At 40.5% G+C, this 19,414-nt stretch overlaps 1 protein-coding gene across 2 annotated transcripts in view; it reads right to left on the bottom strand.

The window, feature by feature from the left end:
* ITGA6 (integrin subunit alpha 6) overlaps window positions 1-19,414 on the bottom strand; it is a 76,637-nt gene that overhangs the window by 27,446 nt on the left and 29,777 nt on the right. For both annotated transcript variants that reach the window (XM_014846574.3, XM_014846575.3), the window contains exons 2-9: window positions 13,545-13,669; window positions 12,006-12,085; window positions 10,223-10,478; window positions 8,171-8,302; window positions 4,802-5,012; window positions 3,916-4,109; window positions 3,680-3,768; window positions 2,851-2,969 (exon numbers count right to left, since the gene is read on the bottom strand). In XM_014846574.3, coding sequence (XP_014702060.2) covers window positions 2,851-2,969; window positions 3,680-3,768; window positions 3,916-4,109; window positions 4,802-5,012; window positions 8,171-8,302; window positions 10,223-10,478; window positions 12,006-12,085; window positions 13,545-13,669 — 1,206 coding nt within the window. The remainder of the gene's footprint in view (window positions 1-2,850; window positions 2,970-3,679; window positions 3,769-3,915; window positions 4,110-4,801; window positions 5,013-8,170; window positions 8,303-10,222; window positions 10,479-12,005; window positions 12,086-13,544; window positions 13,670-19,414) is intronic.

Below are 19,414 nucleotides of genomic sequence, written 5' to 3'. Positions count from 1 at the left end.
CCTATTTTTATTTCTGTGTTTTAAACACACAACATACACACAATTTTAAGTGCGTAGGATATATGGACCACGAAAAATGTGTCTTTTAACTCATAAAGCAAATCTTATTGGCTCAGCTTCCTCATGGGCAATCGGCATTTATTTACTAATTACTCTGAAGTACTAGTATGATTTAATGGGAAAAATGCTCAGGACCAAAGTTGGGATCCTGTTCTCGCAGGATCCAGCCTTAAAAGCTCAAGCAAGCCCTGGGCCTCCATTCCTTCACTTATAAAATAAGGGAGTTGGTTCTCCTCTTGTTATGGAAGGATTGTGAAATTTACTTTCATACTATCTACGAGGGAAGAAGGAACAAGTTTACAGGGTTTATAACCTACTTATGAGGACAGGAAAGTAAAGGCATTAAAATCTCAGTTACCCACAGAGACGAACATTCACCTGACTAAAGAGAGGGCATGTACTGGGGAAGACTTGGAAACCAAATTTTGGTACAGGAAGTCAAGTCTTCTGACACCTGAGGGCTATACCCCAAACTAGAACCAGAAGTTCAATCGCTTTTTGATAGAAACTCTGCTGAAATAGCTGAATGTGACATACTTTTCTACCTTTTAAAAACGTTGACTATTTTAAAGTTAATAATATCTTTATGAACAGAGAGAAACAGGCATACGAAGGCAGTGTTTGATAGACAGAACAAGGCTGAATACTTCGACCTAGGAGGACACACAGTTCCATGTCACTCCCCAGTGTGACAGCTCAGAAAGTCAAGAGGTTCCTGAGACTGATATTTATCACCACAAACACAAACCACAACTGATGCGTCCGTGTCTTCCTGAGCCCTTTCCTCCCCCAATCACACATATGTGCTCATTTAATGAATTTTTTTTTGACTTCTTCCTTTGGCCTCACTACTATCTCAGATACATTCTTCTCCACTTATTTTCATGTCTCCTACTTTTGCCATATAACTTCTCCTGTGGTTCTTAGTCTTCACATGAAATGGCTTTCATAGATCTTGCTATTTAACCAGAAAACTATTTTTCTATAGTATTCTATACGACACTCTGCATACATATACTATATTCTCTTTTGTGTAGCATTCTCTTTAGAAGTGTCGTGGTGTTGTGGCCTGGGTTTCTTATCCCCAGGAGTTTTGCTTAGGATCATATTTCAGATAACTGAGGCTATAGCTACACTTGGCACCCTTCTGGAAGTCTATAGGGCAATGATGGCACCAAGTGTACACATGGCACACAGTTTTTTTTTTCATTTAGGGTTTCACTGCACATTTCTTTACAGATATTCTTTGTGATAAAAATGATTATAAAGCCAAATAGTATAAAGAAAAAAACAAATGGTTCATTCTCATTAGCATCAAAGAAATGCAAATTCAATAAAAAAATGAGATCACATATCACACAGGCAAAAATGAAAGAGATTCATCCTGTTCAATGTTGGCAAGAGTATGAGAAAATAAGCCCTCTCATAGGTTGTTGCCATGAGCATAAATTGTTACTTTTCTATGGGTATATGTATTAACACAAAACTGTGCTAACTTTTATTCCAGGAATTCCATTTCTAGGAGTTTTTCTTAAGGAGAAAACAGGCCCATCACACAGAGATATATACAATATTCTATAGCACACTGTTTATAACAGCTAAAGGTAAGAGACTAAAAATTCCATCAATTGAGGATTAGTCAAATGCATATAATAGAATAATATCAAGTTGTTGAAAAGAATAAGATTGAAATATCTGCACTGACAAGGAGAGAGAACTGAAAGAGATAAGACTTAAAAATCAGATTAGAGAACAGCAGTTACGTACGGCCTCTTGATGAAACCCTACGAGAGAGAGATCAGAACTATTAAAAGTTGTTCTGTGCAAGACAGGAGTATTGGGGAACTTGTACTTTCTGTAATTCTGTATTAACTTTTATACAAGAATGTGCTACTTTAAAGTAAAATAAAAATAAAAAACCAATTTTTAATGGTGATTTCCAGTGGTGACGAACTCACTGGGAAAGTCCGACTCAACCACGGCTCATGGGCAAACCACTGCGGCCTTCCTGGAGGCCATGTTGGTGAACCTTATGTCTTAAAACACATATGCCCTTCAACTCAGCAACTCACTTTTAGGAGTTTATCACAAGGAAATATCCAGGACATGACCAAAGGAAGGATGTTTACCGCAGCTTTGTGTATCATGGAAAAAAAACAAACCTGGAAAGCAACATAAACGTCCAATAACACTATGGCATTTGTGAATAAACAATGATCCAGCCATGTGATGCTGCATAGACAGCCACTAACTTCATTTCAGAAAAGTACTCAACAACAGGGAAAAAGCCTACTATGCATTATAAACTCATTTACCTGGAAAAAGTCCACTAGGCATTATCAACTGACAAAGGCAGGTTACAAAACAATATGTACCTTATGATCTCAATTTTGTTAAACATGCATGCACATTCACAGAAAATAAAAGACTAGAAGGACATAAACCAAAATATTGGAGTTTAATAACGGATGGTGAAATATAGGGGATTTTTCTTTCCTTCTTTATATTCTTTGTACTGTCAAATTTTCTGTATGTTTTGGCTTTGATCCAAATAAAAGCTTTTACAATATACTTAAGAAGTAAAAATTTTTACTAATTCTGACTTTTTTCTCAATTCGTTCAGAATTAGCAAAATAGGTTATTATATTGTTACGCTACTCTCAAAAGAAAAATCTTCAAAATTCATACACTTTGAAGTACAGGCATGACAAATTTCAATTCAAAAGGTCAAAATTTCAGTGTAACCTGATTATTACTGAACATGCTTAACTAAAGTGAGAGATAACACACCTGAAAATAGTTACTGAATCTGAGAGGGAACCAACAGCGACATCAGGGTAGGAATTTCTATCAAGGTCCATATTTCCAGCAATTGAATATCCAAAATAAGGCGATTTACCCTCAAGAATCTGAAATGAACAGGACATCAGAATAGACACTGCGCCACCAAAACAAGCTTATATATGCTTTGAAAAAGACACACAAATTTCCTTTGAATTGAAGTTTAAGAGTTTACTTATAAATAAGTTAAATTATAAAGAAATTATAAATAAGTATACATAGGATCTAACACTTCATACATTTTATTTAATAAAAGTCATCTGATTTGTATCATATCTGAAAGGATAAAAGGGCCAATTTTTGATAAGCTTGTGTACTATAGTAAGTCAATCAGGGTATTTCAAACCAAACCTCTCTACCTGCCCTCCAAATGTCCTATTTTTCTCACAAGCAATTTTAAATTTTTGGTGTCTGAATTCCCCATGCAATTATAATCATCTCTTTCGTTTGCCCAGTTCCATTTCTATATAGTATGCTACTAAAGGAAATCTATCACATTTCCATCTATTTATGCTGTCAGAGTAGAATAGTCTTTTCCTTTGGCTTATTTTGATTCCTAACTTATCAAAGAAATTTTACAATTAAAACAAGCAAGTCATTGTATTTATATCTATTTCCAAGCTATCTTCTAAAATACATTTTTTTAAAACATAAAACTCATACTATTGTAGATTTGTAAATAAAACACGATTAGCGTGAAAATTCACTTAAACCTAAATATTCTCTTATAAAGCAAAAAGCTGAGCCCCCTACGGTGGAAATCCAGGTTATTGGTTACCTGTGTTGGTTTGGTATTTATTCCGTTTGCAGCTCCATGATAGATAAAAACCTTTCCCATATCATCATAGGGAGCTCCAACTGCGATATCTGTTGACAACATCACATTTCAACAAACACTATACTTTAAAAACATTTCAATATAGTATTTTAAAATAAGATGCCATAAGCACTCATTACTTTGGACAATCAAAAAATCATTTATAAATCATAACCATTTCACAATTTATTTTCTACCTGGGTAGCCGTCTTGATTAATATCTCCAATATTTTTCACTGCGATGCCAAACATAGAATCTTTGGTTCCATTAAGACGAATTGGCTTGACATTATTCCATCTGCCTTGCTGGTTAATGTAGACATACACTGCCCCTCCAACTTCTCCATCTCTATCAAAATACTGTGGGGCTCCAATCACTATATCTTGCCACCTAGATACGAGGGGAAGAACTGTGGATCACCAGCTAAAATACCAGCAAGCTTACGGAGAATGCCACCAGCCCAGGTACGAAGGACACAAAGAGATATGACAGAAAGGACCACAAATCTGGAATTTATATCTCATCAATTAAAACATTTGTAAAAAAATGAAGGTAGCCTATAATAAACACCCAAAGAAAAATATAGAGAGTAAGAACTTGAAGCCAGTTCCCCAGGTTAGATCTACAGTGCAGAGAGACTCCCAGGAAAGACTCCACTCCCCTCCACCTTCCATCCTAGACCCAAATTGGCACCACCAGCCATAGACCTATGTATTGATCAGTTCCCAATCCCTGCTTTCAACAGGACTTCGGGATGCTGACAGCCCCTTAAGAAACCACAGAACAGAACCATGCAGGTATCATTTTTTGAGTTAATCTTTTTTCTTCCAAATTTTAATTCTCATGGACCCATGATCCAAGACATGAGTAAAACTGAAAACGTAATCCTACACCCCGGGGAGGGTAATGAATGTCTGCTGCCAAAATGTAAGTGATGAAGATCTGATGGGATGATAAAAATCTGGCAGCAAAAATATTCTTTTGAATCAACTAAACTGAAGGGATGGCTCTTTTCAAGACCCACAGAAGCCAAAGAAGAAAACATTTCTTTGCAAATATAAAACAACCTAAGATGCTCTTACCCATCTTTATTAAGGTCCACCACTGCCACGTCATAGCCAAAGGAAGAAGCCAGACCTTCCCCGTCAAATATGTGCTCAGGAAGAAGATGGGCAGACTTCATGTCCCTTTTTAGCAAAACCACAGCTCCACTGTGATTGGCTCTTGGAGCACCAGATACAAAAGTGATCTCATCTTTAGAAACAATACCTTTCCCTGAGTCCAAAGAAAAGCCTAGAAAAACAAAATATAGTTCATATCAACTCTGTTTTTCAGGAGGTATCTACCACTGATAACTCCATCACTATCTTTTCCTTTTGCTTCCCACCCTTCTCCTGACCAGCCCCTGGCCACTAGCTATCAGATTTATGATAGGAAAGAGTTACAGAGCTAAGAGGTTTGACACAAGTATAAAGTAATAGGTTATTTCCCTGCTTTCTATGGTTTCTATTCTATTTCTATGCTTTCTATACATCAAGATGTGCAAAGAAAAGCACCTATGCTATTTATCATTTGTGTAACTTGAATCATGAAGCATTCATGCATCTTAAGAATCAGTTCAAACCCCACTTTAATACTGAAATTGCAGTAAAAGGAGATGAAGCTAGAAACTGAATTATCATGGGAAAGTTACATCACATAGAGCGAGACAACCTGATGTAGCATAATTGAGTACATGTGATAGGGTTCTGCTATAATGATTAGTAACTCCTATATTCGTCAATCTCCTTGGTAACTGGGAAGGAACAACTGCTAACATCATTAATATATCCCAGACAGCATTTCACTATTTTGGACCAACCGAGTTCTCAGACATAAACATGCAAACGAAACGATGACTGATGAGATAGAGTATTTGAGAACCTAGTATAAACAATAGAGGTGAGCAAGTTGTCTTCTATTATCAATTACGTACTTGTTCAGAGGGCAGAAAGACGTTAGAACACCTACTGATAAAGCATCAGGGAGGATGTCAGATTAGAAAGACTGAGATTTGGTGGTGAGCAAATATAAATGCCCATATCAAAACCATTCAAAATCAGCAAATCTTTCCACAGAAAGGCGAGGCAGACGTGGAGGAGTATACACTCACCCTTTTTATTGGGTTCTATTTAGGAAAAGCTACACCACTACTGTTGCAGTTCTCAAATTGTGAAGTGAGTTGAAAAATACGATGAGCTACAAGTTTAAAATAGGGTGATCTAATCGAATCCAGCTCTGAAAACCATCTGGCCGCAGAGCCTCAACGGTGCTTTTTATGTGTGCTTCACTTGAAATGAAATAGAAAATAAAAAGATTTATGCTCTGTATGAATCAAAAAAATTTTTAAATGACCATGACCAAGACAATTTATTTGTCATCTCAGAGGTCACAAACCTAGGTAGCTATTCATCATCACATCAGGGGATGTGTCGGACTGCTCCCTGGGAGGCTGTGTTTTATAAACAAACTGATCGGGATCTGTATAGGAAACGCTGGTCAGAAACAGCAGGCCTGTACACAAGCACGGGACGGAAGAGATTGAAGAGAAAGCAATTATGCTAGGTAAGAGACATGACAGCTACTGCCGTTCTTGCTGGATGATGAGGCCACCAGTGTATCCCGCCAGCCGCCCTCCTTGCCAGCTTCTAAGCAGATCATTTTATTCCTGAAACCCACTGATTTTTTGAAATGACAGATGCACAGACAGCATGGACAACCAAAATGTAACAGCACAAACTTGATTTTTTTCCCCCAGGCATCCACCTTTGAAGAAATCCATTCTAAAAGTGGCAAATGTGTTCAATAAAAAAAGTTTCATATTTTCAAATGTTCCGTTAGCAACTAAGGTTATAAAATCCATAGGCACCTATTTTAAAGACCAAAGTGCTGGTTTCTTGACCAGAGCCATTAAAATCAGATACTTCTCATCATAAACTAATCCCCAAATAATACATTTGAAGAAAGGTTGTCTGTTAAAATATATTCAAATAAAATATTGGTTTCTTGATAATATTTACCTTGAAAAGGATTTCACCTTTAAAAACCATATATAACAACTGAGACTGCAAACCGCTCTACCATGTGATCTCTTCCTGTCCTGCAAAGCCACTAATACAGTGTTCACACACCCAGCCGCTTCCCACTCTGCCCCAGTCATTTTCACGAGAATTTCCTTCTTTGGCTAGGGGATTATATTCCGCGACCTTGGACTAGGAAATTAATCTCCCTAGGTCACAGTATTTTTCATCAGCAATGGAGGGACAATAATTCTTATTTTCTAATATTGTTGGGAATATCAAATAAGACCCGTAAAGCAGTAAATAAGGCCTATGTAGAGGATTTGACGTACAGCACATGGCAGGTGCTAAACAAGTGATAGGTATAATTCTCCTCTTCCTTCGAAGCCTTCGCACCAAATTTGGGGGAGGGAGGTGTCTGAAGTTTCTTTTTAATTAACAGCACTGTTTGTACATATTTATACATTAGAACTACTTTTTAAGAATGTTTACTAACAGATTGTTTAGAATTATTCTTATATCTATATCTATTTTTTCCTTTTTTACCTTCCATTGTTCCAGTAAAATCTCTAGCATATGGGTACTTTTCTTTTAAAAAAAAATAGGTTACTATTTAGGTTTAGGAGATTTTTTACATTTTTTCCAAGAAATGCACAGTAATTATTCTTTATGTCAACTCATACCAAGAATTAAAGCTGTTAAAAGCCTTTGTGTAATTACCATAATGCACATGAATAATTTAGGACACCCATTAGTAATGCAAACAAGCCTTCGGAGTTAAGGAATTGGCACTTAGACACCATCCGGGTGTCCTCGAAGCTGCTTTAGCAGTACTGCTCAGCTTCAGCTGGAAAGCCCCCGTGCCACCCCCCAAGGGCCCTGTGACATGGGGGTCCCAATCCAGAAGCAGGGCCAACCCTTGGAGAATGGCAATCACAGAGGAAGGACCTGGAGGTCTTGACCTGCCACTTAAGAGTAACTGCATAAATGTAGCTCTTAAGAGTATCTCTAGAAAGAGGCACTGAAGGGAGGGGAGGCAGCTCAGCTTACTGCTAACATCTATGCATTTTATCATGGCCAATGAACGGCCCGTTTCAGGTTACAGAGGCCGACGTCAGCTCAGGAGACAGATTTCCATGCGGGACGACAAACGATTTTAGAAGATAGTAGGTTTCCTCCCCACGGAGGAGGCCCAGGTCAGAAGGGAAGGATGCCAAGCATTAGTCAGGTTACCATGGGATCACCAAGGTTTAAACCAAATTTCAGGAAGTGCAGCCCCAGGTCCCAGGCTCCACCTGGCCGATGCTCAAGCCTAGAAGTTCAGGGTCCGGTGAGGGCAGCATCACATAGAGGCATCTGAACGGTAGGCATGCCATCTACTCTCATTCCTACCTAAGTAACTGTTAGCAGGAACAGGAACTAGACTTTCATCATGGTCAGTCTCTCCACCAACTTCATAAGGCCCATCTTCAAAGATGTTCATGTCAAAAAAAGTGTTATTCTTTTGCTCTACGCGAACAATCCCTAAAGGAATGAAATGGTAAAAACAAACAAACAAAAAAATGAAGATGAAACAAAATAAAATAGATGGGAATTCCTAATAAACATTCTTCATGTTACCATTAAATACAGGAAGAAAAGTTTGGAGGAAGAAAAGGCAGAGGAAAGAGATGACTTTTGAGGTTACTAAAGTTAAAAAATCATGTTCATGTAAATTTTTACATCAAAGAAATCGTTCTAGTAATTAAAAAAAAAAGCCCCATGCACTTTCATGAATTATCTTTATAATGCCATGAAACTAAACGGAAAATGGAATGTTTACTTAGTTAACTAAACCTACAGAAATTTTTTTTAATTATATGAACCTGATATTTTACATTTTCTGTAATCCTAAATCAATTTACCTTCTTTATTGTAGTGTAAAAGTAAAACCAATATTTTGATCTTCTCTTCAAATCATGTTAACCAAGATTTCATCCTTTTAAAATTTCTACAATTAATAATTAAAAAGATTCTATATAGTAGGCCCACAATATGACGTTATAAAAATGGTAATATTTTAATCGAGAGTTTATAAGGCAGATAAGACACGTTTCCCATAAATTAAAATAGACATATTGGTGAGTGTTTTTGTTGTTTTATTTTACTATATAGAGCATCTATTCTTGCTAAAATAAAACTACTTCCACATTCAATGTGTTATTTCAAATAGGTCAAAATAACCTGACAAATACTGTTATGTGAAAGATTTGGTTGGGGGTGAGGAAGCCAAAGGAAATGACTCCAAAAGGTTACGATGGATGACACACACAGGAAGGTAGGTGTTCTCAGGATTATTTCTAAGAGGAATTAAAACTTGGAAATTTTTGAATAGGAAAGGGAAAGTTTTCCTAAGTTTTTCCTGACTAGTGACTACCATAAGATTTATTTTTTTTATTTTTTTTATTTTTAAAGATTTTATTTTTTTTCCTTTTTCTCCCCAAAGCCCCCCAGTACATAGTTGTATATTCTTCGTTGTGGGTCCTTCTAGTTGTGGCATGTGGGACGCTGCCTCAGCGTGGTTTGATGAGCAGTGCCATGTCCGCGCCCAGGATTCGAACCAAGGAAACACTGGGCCGCCTGCAGCAGAGCGCACGAACTTAGCCACTCGGCCACGGGGCCGGCCCCCCATAAGATTTATTTTAATAAATATCTCAAAAAAAAGAGTCTTATTACCAAATCAGATGCATTTCTTTTCATTATGGATTAGAGTTAGGTTAATCGTCGTTTATAACATAGTGTTTTCTACACCTGCTCGCATTCTTGAGAAGTTAAACTTTTATCACAGGAGCTGGCTAGGTTCCTCCAGGCAAAGACTGTGGCCCATTCTCCTCCCACCCTCCCAATGTCTCCTTTATCTACATCACAATAATAATTAAACAATGCCATCAAACAATTTTTCCATAAGTTATCTGAAATTATCATCTCAAAATTCCCTAATTTGTCACTACACTTCTAACTTTACTGCTTTATTAGCCTTTTAAGATAAAATATAATGACAGAAACGTCTGCATTAACACACTGTTATTTGTATATGATGCCACGCAATTCTTCTCAGTTTTCAGATCACTATCTTAAAATTAAAACTTTCAGCTTCATGGAATAGACAAATAGAAACTGCAAAAACTACTAATGTTAATTATTACATTCCCTTGGGAAAAAATTAACTACTTACATTAATGTAAATTGTTGGTAGAGGGGAAAAAATCTCTTAAAATGTACATTTCCATCATTATTTTTAAAAATCATATAATTTGGAGGTTTTAATATCCTACCCTACTTGTATAATATACAAGTGCTTTATAACACATTTTGTTTTAATTTAAAATGTACTAAATCATAGAGTATATAACAGAAATCATATAGTCATTCCAATCTCTATTTCTGTAAATACACACGTCATACCTTTCCAGTTATAAGTGCCCGGGGCTCCAAATACAATGTAATGAAAGTCTTTAGTAAAAGTCGCTGCCACACCTTGCTGGCAAGAACCAAATTTTTCATGGCCTCTCAATCGGCCGTCACAAAAACTCCAGTCTCCTCCATCCATATCATCTTCAATCCTGAGATTCTGACTCAGGACATAACACCTTCCAAAGATGTCTCGGGATTCCTGCTTTGTGTTAACATGTTGCCTTTTTTCATATCGATGAGCACATGTCTGCAAACAGATGGAATAAAGTAGCCTGTTCATGTCTACAAACCTTAATCCTATTTTTTTTAATTATAAATTGAACATATCCTCATCCTGGGACTGAATCCAAAACCAGCAAATCTTCCCCAAAGTGGCACTAAGGAGACCATTATCTAGCATACAGAAACTAAGACTTCTGTCTTATTCCCACCCAGACAATAATGCTCCAGTCCAAATACTGAATGCCAATCTGTAATCCACAGGCAATTTATTTGTAAATTTACCTGTCACATAAACAATGGGAAATACTTTATTTCATTTTCTTAATTTAATTGGCATTTAGTAGCTGTATAAACCTTCACATCAGTATGTTTGTGAAAATAAGTAATTATGTTCCAGGATAGAGAAATCACAGACATATTTTCATAGGGATCAGGCAAACACAGCTCAAACAAAGACGTTTTCCTTTTACCAAAACTATTTCCTTATAATCTGTCGTAACTTGTACTCCAAACTCTGAGATAAAGTTTATTTTAAAAGGGGCAGAGAGGGGCCGGCCCAGTGGTATAGTGGTTAAGTTCATGCACTCTGCTTCAGTGGCCCTGGGTTCGTAGGTTCAGATCCCGGGCGTGGACCTAGCACCACACATCAAGCCATGCTGTGGGGCATCCCACATAAAATAGAGGAAGCTTGCCACGGATGTTAGCTCAGTGACAATCTTCCTCAAGCAAAAAGAGGAAGATTGGTAACACTTCCTCACAAAAAAAAGTAAAAAAGGGGGGTGGGGCAGAGAGAATTACACTTCCAGGAGAGATGAAATAATCTCTATAGTTTTACAGGGTATTCGTGGCTACACTCCATGTAACATGGGCTGAAAATACTTGACAATATCCAAGTCAATTTCCCATAATGCAACCCTTATATATAAAAATTCAATGTTCAGTAAAATTCTCATTTTTCTCAAATTCCACATAAATTTGTTACAGCAACTAGATTTTGAAAGAGACACAAGAGATCATCATAATCCAGCCGGGCTGGGGGTACTTTCAAGGCCAAGGACCATAATCCATCTAACAAACCCTCTTTTCTTCGCTACCACTTCTATCTGAAGAAGCTCAGAGTAAATAACAAAAGACAGATTAAAATTATCTGATCTTACTTCCTATGACCATTCCCATATTTTTTTACACTTCATCTATAAAAGCTACATAGTTTCTGCGACAGAAACCACGTCTAATTTTGTTTAGCTTTTTTATTTTAAGACCTTCTAGAGTTCTCAGGATATTCAAAAGGTTTTCGAGTAAGTTCTTTGAATCTGAAAGTTATAAAGAAAAGCAGGCTGTCTAGCTGTTTCAAAGTATGTCAGGAATCAGAGGAAAAACACAGCTTTGATTTCTTCTTAACACCAATTCCTACCTCAAAGCGGTCAGTTTTCTAGAATGTATTCTCTATGTGGGGAGGGGCTCTGCCTGTTCTGTTCACCGCTGTTCGCTCGGTGCTGGCACATCACAGGCACGCAGACACTGTGGAATGAACACGCTTCTCCACACTTACCACAACTTTGCCCCCTGGACCCTGGCTCTGGACGGTGACCCCCATCCACTGATCTTCCTTGCTTTCCGATGAAGGGTCAGCTGTGGAAAGCAGCACAGGTGACACACACAGTTAGGACTTCAAAGGGACCGAAACAGGCAATGAACCAACAGATGAGCAAAAATACGAAAGACAGTTTCTAAATTGCCTTGACTCCAAGTCTAGCTACTTAGCAAATTCAGTTACTCACTCCAGAAAAATTATTTCTCATCTTAAGAAAATAGTAAGTGGTTATTGGTAAGAAACTTTCATAAAATTCTTTATATAAAATACATAGCTCTACCTGGTGGCCCTTCACCCTCTCTGAAAATGCTAAGACCAAGCAGTTGCCTTCCAACATGTGACCCTTAAAGCAACAATGTAAAAATCTAGTTTCCAAACTCCAACTACCATCCAAACTAACAGAAAGTGGGCACTTCTCTACATGCTCCCAAATTTGTTGCACAACAGCACAAACTGTTCTTTTCTTTACTGCAGATGGGAAGACAAGGCCTCAGATTCACTTTACATCTTTCTATCACTGATAAAAAGGAAAGTGATGTATTTATCTCACCTCTTTCTCCCTCCCCCAAAAGACAGAGAAACCCCAAATACCATCATGTGCTCATTTCAGTATCAATTTGAACCTACTCTATGACCCTATACCCAAATTTTTGCCTTCCTCAATGAGAAGCAAGGCAGGTAGGATTTCTGATCTTGAATCATTACAAAAATACGAAAACTAAACAACTTTAAGCAGACAGAACAAAAAATGCCAAAATGTTAAAGAGTGATTATGCCTAGATTACCAGTGGGTTTTTTTCTTTATAGGTTGATGTCGTTTACAAGTTTCCCACGATTAACATGCATTATTTTCTAATCAGTAAAAAAAAAAAAAAGGTTACTTCTAAAAGATGAAAAAGCAAGAGAAGAACATAAACATGGATGTGCAAATGTCAGACCAAGTATGTCAACTTAGGTTTGGGTTGAGCTTCCCAGCACGCTAATTGCTCTGCCCAACTCTTGTGAGAGTCGTCACAAGACAAGCCTCTATCTGAGACAGCAGGACAAAATTTATCCATGTTGGCCAGCTCTCATTTCCAAGAGGTCTGATAAGTAAAACAGTCTTTCTCTCAAATATTTTAACAGCAAGGGAGAACTTTGGGCTGCTGAGTACAAGATATGCACGTTCAATTTTCTTCGCTGCTCTGAGTTCAGTTTTTCAACAGCCTCCTGTAGAAGCGCAGCACACCACTAGGTGGCAACATCAACACACTGTATCAATTCAGAAAGCAGGGTGAGGCGAGGCAGCCGTAGAGGCAGCCACACAGTGCATCCCAACGTGATTTAGAAAGTAAACACTTTCAGGGCAAACAAGAAACAGTTAAGGCTGATGCAATTAAAGGAGGCCCTCTCTCCAAGAATAAATGCCTGTACCCCCTCCCTTTCCTTCCTCGTGAAAAGGGCAAGAGGGGTATAGGGGAGTTGGTAGTAGCGAACACTGAGTGCAGAAGAACATACCATCATTATCAAATTCAATCCGTGTGCAAGGCCCTCGGGAAGTGATGTCACAGCTGTACAAGCCTCCTGTTCTGTTGGCTCTCTGCAGTGGAAGGGCCACTGCCCGTGGGGCCCCCACCAGCAACCTGTTGACGAAACAGAATTCAGACATTTGAGTTCAATACACATTTAACATTTCAATTAGTCAGAACCAAGAGATATCAGGATTATTCTTTGTCAAGGAGCCCACTAATCCCCTGCCAGCTTAGGCGGTGGGGGAGGGCAAAGGCAGAGTTCTGTGACCCTGTGACTGGCTCATGCAACACACACAAATACAATCACAACCACGCAAGTCAAGCACAAGAGAGGCTGCTGAAACTCAGGGAAAAACGTGCCCAACTCTCCTCCTCTCAGCAGCTCTCTGCCGAGTATGACTGCGGTGTTTTAAAAGACATGCTTTTCATAGAACACGACCCCTAAACTGAAGCCAAGGACAGGACAAACACATCCACATTGGAGGAGAAAAAGGGTCACATTAAACTTGACAAGGAACAAAATGTCAATCTCTAACACCGTGCCTTCCTGAGGTATTTTTCAAAGGTAATTTTGACTATACCTAGATTTTCACTTTATACACGGTTAAATCAATCAATCTAGGAAGCCATTAGATTGACGTGGCTCTATGCCGTGGTGGCCTACGTAAGCAAGACATCTAAGCCTGTGAAAGCCTCAAGGTCACAATATCAAACGCTTAGGACAACCAATCACAGGCAGCCAAGCAGGCTTTGAGCTAGAGCCAATCAATAATTTCCTTTCTTTGCTTCCTTACTTGCTCGTTATAAGTCTTTCTCCTGGCTCCTAACCACTTTCGGTTTGGCACTGCCAGATTCGAATCGATCTTTGCTCAAATAAACTCATTAAACTTTAATAAGCCTCAGTTTATCTTTTAACAATACTGATTTAGAACCTAACCTTTGCCCAAGATACAGCTCGACTCAATTACTGTCTTTTGCAGCCTTGGCCTCTTTCACAGTCAATTCTTACTTCTTAGTATTCTCGTCATCCCTGACAAGCCCCTCCACTGTCATCCAATCGGTCTCACATGAAGGATTCAGGGAGGGTCGTCTGGGTAGCGCCACTTACGAACGAAGCATCCTAATATTCCTTCTTCCTTCCCACCTCAGTGTTCTTGTTATCTCCTAGAAGAGGAGCCTCTAACCCAAACCCACAGTCCTTAAAATCTCACTGTTTCAGAGCCAGGAGGCCGCTTTAGAGACCCACCGCCTTCCCACGAGGCTCCTTTTGCGAATGCTCTTCACTCACCGCCAGTCTTACAATCTTTGGGGTCTGGCTGACTGATGGAACAACCAGGAAAGAAACAAAAGGAAAGAATACGCCACCTGACTGCACAGAGAGAAACAGCTGAAAGAGCAAGGAGGCTGGAGCTGGGGTCAAGAGCTGGGAACACAAATGTGAACAGACAACAAACTCCCAAAACAGGACGCAAGCCACCCCTGGCCTTCAAGAAACCCACAAATCTCAGGAAAAAAACAAACCACCCCCCAATCAAAACAGTTCCTACCACCTCTGTCTTTGCTGGGATCCCAACAAAGAATTTAATGTATTTTTTTTAAACCAATGCAATGCAGCAGGTGCAACAAGAGGAAAATGTGCTCAGAAAACAGAGGGGAGCCAGACTCTGCCCAGGGAGAGCAGTGAAGAAGGTCCCACAGAATGGGGATGGCTCGTGTGGCAACGTCTGTCCTAGTACCACCCTGCCTCGCAGACCTCTGGACGGCAGCATAGTCAGCCTCCAGCTGGGAATCTGTCCCATACTTGAAGGGATGAAACAGCATGCAGCAAGGTATAGAATGGAGCGGAGGCTGAGCAGGATGGAGGTGGGGTCCTCAGTGACTGGAAGTTCTCGGCAATGGACAGAGGCAAGGCCAAGGGCTGCACCACGCCTATTCCACTAATGTCCCTCATCCCAGGAGCTCGGACAAATGGCTCAGAGGTGAACTAGCCTAGACAGTTAGTGAACAAGTTCAATTACCCGGCAGATGCGGGAATGGAACCCTGTCCCAGGTACAGAGAGGGAGAAGCAAGGTACTGGGGTCAGAAGCACAGAATCACAGATCTGAGTATCGGAAGCACCAGAGAGAACGTCCAGCCCTCTAACTTCACAGATGAGGAAACAGAGGCCTTTGGAAGGAGGGTGATTACTCTGCCTGCCCCTCGGATCTCATGGCTGGTTGGTAGCCAGGACAAAATTACTTCGGAGCAATGTTTTCTCCCTTCCTTTAAATTGCTTCCTAAGAAATACAACCCAGGACTTGAAGGCATTTACAACCCCGCTGAAAGGGAAAACCTAGACAAACAAAACACTGAAACAAGAACTGCTCGGTTTACTGACAGACCTAAGACTAAATTCAGAAGGGATGTGGGAAGGCATTATTGCATTTGGGTGAGGCGAAGGTCGGGGACGAGATTTCCTGTAAAGGTAACCACCTTATACCAGATGGCTATACAGAGCAGCCCAGGAGTTCCAAGGTTATTACTGTGTGTCTCTTCTGACCACTTCCTCTCCTCCGCATCCACACCCAAGGGGCAGCTGGCAAGCTACCTACGACGGTACCGGGCTTGTTCTCTCCTGTTTACTGCACTCGCTCATTCATTCACTTATTCATTCCACAAACATCAAGAACCTCCAAGGATGAGTAAGGATTGCCTTCCTCCTCGCCAAACTCTGGCCCTGAGGGAACCAGATCCATTAGCAGGTCTTTAAACCCCAGGCAGGTAGAGGCAATGCAAGGGCGGGACCGAGTGCTGTGCGGGGTCCAGCGGAGGGTGCCAAAACCTGCCAGCGAGGAAGGGCGTCACCGAGAGATGACAGTGGAGCTGGAGGTGGCCAGGTGAGGGGCACGGCACATGCAAGGGCTGAGAGAGAAAGACCTAGATGAAATGGAGGAGTGAGAGCCAGTGACGCAACAAGACGGGGTTGGGGATGGGCAGCCGGGTCCGCGGAGCTCCACATTCAGGGGAAGGGTCAGAGATGCACACTGGCGGAGCCCCAGGCTTCTGCTGACCCTTGTGCCTGCAGGGTACAGGTGCTTCCAGAGTTTCCTGTCCTTTACAAAGCTGCAGAGATTGTTCCATTTACACAGACAGTCCTTCAGAGGGAGCCACTTACTACAGCCCCTTTCCTCCTGGCTGCGCAGCAGGGTTTCTCCCTCCTAGGGACCTCCATCTTCCACTTGTTCCCCTGACCCTTAAAGGCCAGGCCTTTAACACGTGCATGACAAAGAACAGGCATTTAACTCCAGTGTGCTGGTGATTACAGGGGCTGTGGCAACAGAATCTCACAGGTGCTAAAAATGCCAAGCTCTTGTAGAAGTTCTCCCATTTTACTGTGGTGGCTACTGCAGATGAAAGCAGACCACACAGAAGGATGGAAGCAGCAGGAAGGTTTTAGGGGTGGGAGGAGATAACATCTAAGAAAAGAACTTGACAAAATAAACGTGTGCCTCTGGAGAATAATGTTAGCTGTCACATTGCCTCCCCGGGGCTCTGCCTGCACTGTCCTTCCTCCCAGGTCCCTGGACAGCTGGCACAGTGAGCCCACTGTAGAATCTGTCCCACCTGGGATGGAAGGAGGCAGGGGTGCACTGCAGCACTTGGCAGATCCCCTCTGTGGCCTCAGGTCCCGGTCAGCGAGAGGAGGAAAAGCAGACATAGATTGGGGGGGTGCACCCCTGCTCTGGCTGCACCCCATTCCCCAGGACCACACTTACAGGAAAATCAGGAGAACAATGAGTAGGGGCAGGTGGAATTCAGTTGGATAAAGTCAGAGTCATAGAACAGGTAAGGAAGCACCTTGACGGGAGAACACGGTAACCCAACAATTGGCAGGTGTTGAGTTACTTTAATCCTCACGGTAAAGCTGTCCCCTCTGGTTCAGGAAATAAGCAAACTCTTAATTCTGCTTAGAACCAGCCTGAATCACAGTAGGTCACAGCCCATTAGCTGAGGCTATGTCTGGCAGGGACAAATAATCGAAAATAGAGCTGCGACCAGTCAATGACACCATCGCCAGTACAACCCATCCACTTGCTAATCTGAGTCCTTTAGGACCTGGGCACTGGTCTAAACCATTCAGAACACAGCGGCTCCTGAGCTAACAGAGTGGCTGCAGCTCCAGAAGGCACAGTCCGCATCTAGGGAACCCTCAGTCCACATCGAAATCCACAGTTTCTGCTCAAACCCAAGTTTTCTCCCCCACCCCAACGCCCTTTGATGCTGGGTTCAGTGTGAGCGGCAGGCACTCTCTGGGCACCGCCAGGATGCCCACAGAACTCCCAGGACCCAGGTAGCAGCTGTTGCTGTTCAGTTCATTTTCTTTTAAGCAGCAGTGGTGGCAGCTGCTCTGATTACTGACCCGCCCGGTATGTACGGAGGAATTCAGAACTACAGTAACAACTCACATCGAGAGTGACAGCGACCAAGGGATGTACATTACGGCCTTCAAAGGGAAGTGGTGGAAATTAACAGAATAGGGTCTAAGAAGTCGATTACTATACCAGGTCAAAAGAAAAACTGTATCATGGAAGAGTGAGAATCCAGGTTTGAACTAAGATTGTTATAGACACCAAAAAGAGCAGAACAATTACTTCCCAAATTGCTTTCTAGAGGGCCAGTGGACAATCAGCTCCACTGTGTTGATGCTATACTGACATAAAAAGCGCCTGGGGATTCCAACCTATTGGAAACCCACATTTAAAATAAAAGACAAAACTCAAAACTTGCAAAACCATGTCATCTTTAAAAATAAGAAATAAAACTTGAAATAGTAAAATACAACGTAAAAGGCTACACGAGTGTGACACTGGCTGAGGATATGACATAAATTCAGGTCTTTGGTGTCTAAGATGAGAATTCTTGGTACAAAGATTCAGGACCAACTATTATGCTATTAACCACGAGGTTATCTCAAACTTCTAGCAAGCCACAATCCTGTTTCTATGTTCAAGTTCTTCTCCAAGTAAAGCTGATATATTTTTGCATAACTACGTCAATCAAAAGTTCTAAACACTGGGGGACTTTTAAAATTCTACGGACAATAGCAGCTTCATTTCATTGTTTTTGGCAATAATTCATTTCTTCAAGGATTAAAGATTCTGCCTCTAGCTATGCAACTTGGTCCCAGGAAACGTGAAATATCGCTTCATTAGAACAAAGACACTATTATTGCTTAATTTAAAACACAGCCTTCTTAGTTTGTACAAATTAAACCTTAAAGAACTAGAAGATGGCATTACCATGGTAATTGTGTCACCTCTACATTGAACCCACCTCCAAACTCGATTTTTAATTTTTGTTAAAGTAATAAATACAAATGACAAGAAATCAAAAAGAAAGAAAGAACTTACGGTGCAAAGCAACAGAGTCCAAATTCATCCCAAGCGCCACTCCCCGGCAAAACCTTTTTTAAAAAATTCTGGATTTACTTCTCTATGACTCTAGATATTCCACTTATTTCTTGATTTATCAATTTTAGGCAATAACCAATAACTGTTGACCACACAACATGAAAGGGGGAGAACTTAAACTACTTGCTACTTTCCTTCCTAGGTTTGATAATTATATTACTTCACATCTATTTGCCACTCTTTAAGCTTTAAATAATATATTTAAACCTCTATTTCCCCTTCGTCAACTTTCAACAAAATGTCTCCATTCCCCATTGGTAAGACCAAGCTATCGGCACTCTGACGCTTCCTCCCAAACTTCCCTCTTGGTTTCTCCAAGTCCTGCCATGCATTAGCTACACTTTTATACTATTATCAGAGCTATCACCACTGACACTTCGTCTTGTAACCACAATTCAGTCATCT

The sequence above is a fragment of the Equus asinus genome, chromosome 4 (genome assembly GCF_041296235.1).
Source record: "Equus asinus isolate D_3611 breed Donkey chromosome 4, EquAss-T2T_v2, whole genome shotgun sequence".
NCBI lineage: Eukaryota > Metazoa > Chordata > Mammalia > Perissodactyla > Equidae > Equus > Equus asinus.
The sequence above is the reverse complement of the archived record's forward strand: the minus strand, read 5'-3'. Positions and strand labels throughout refer to the sequence as shown.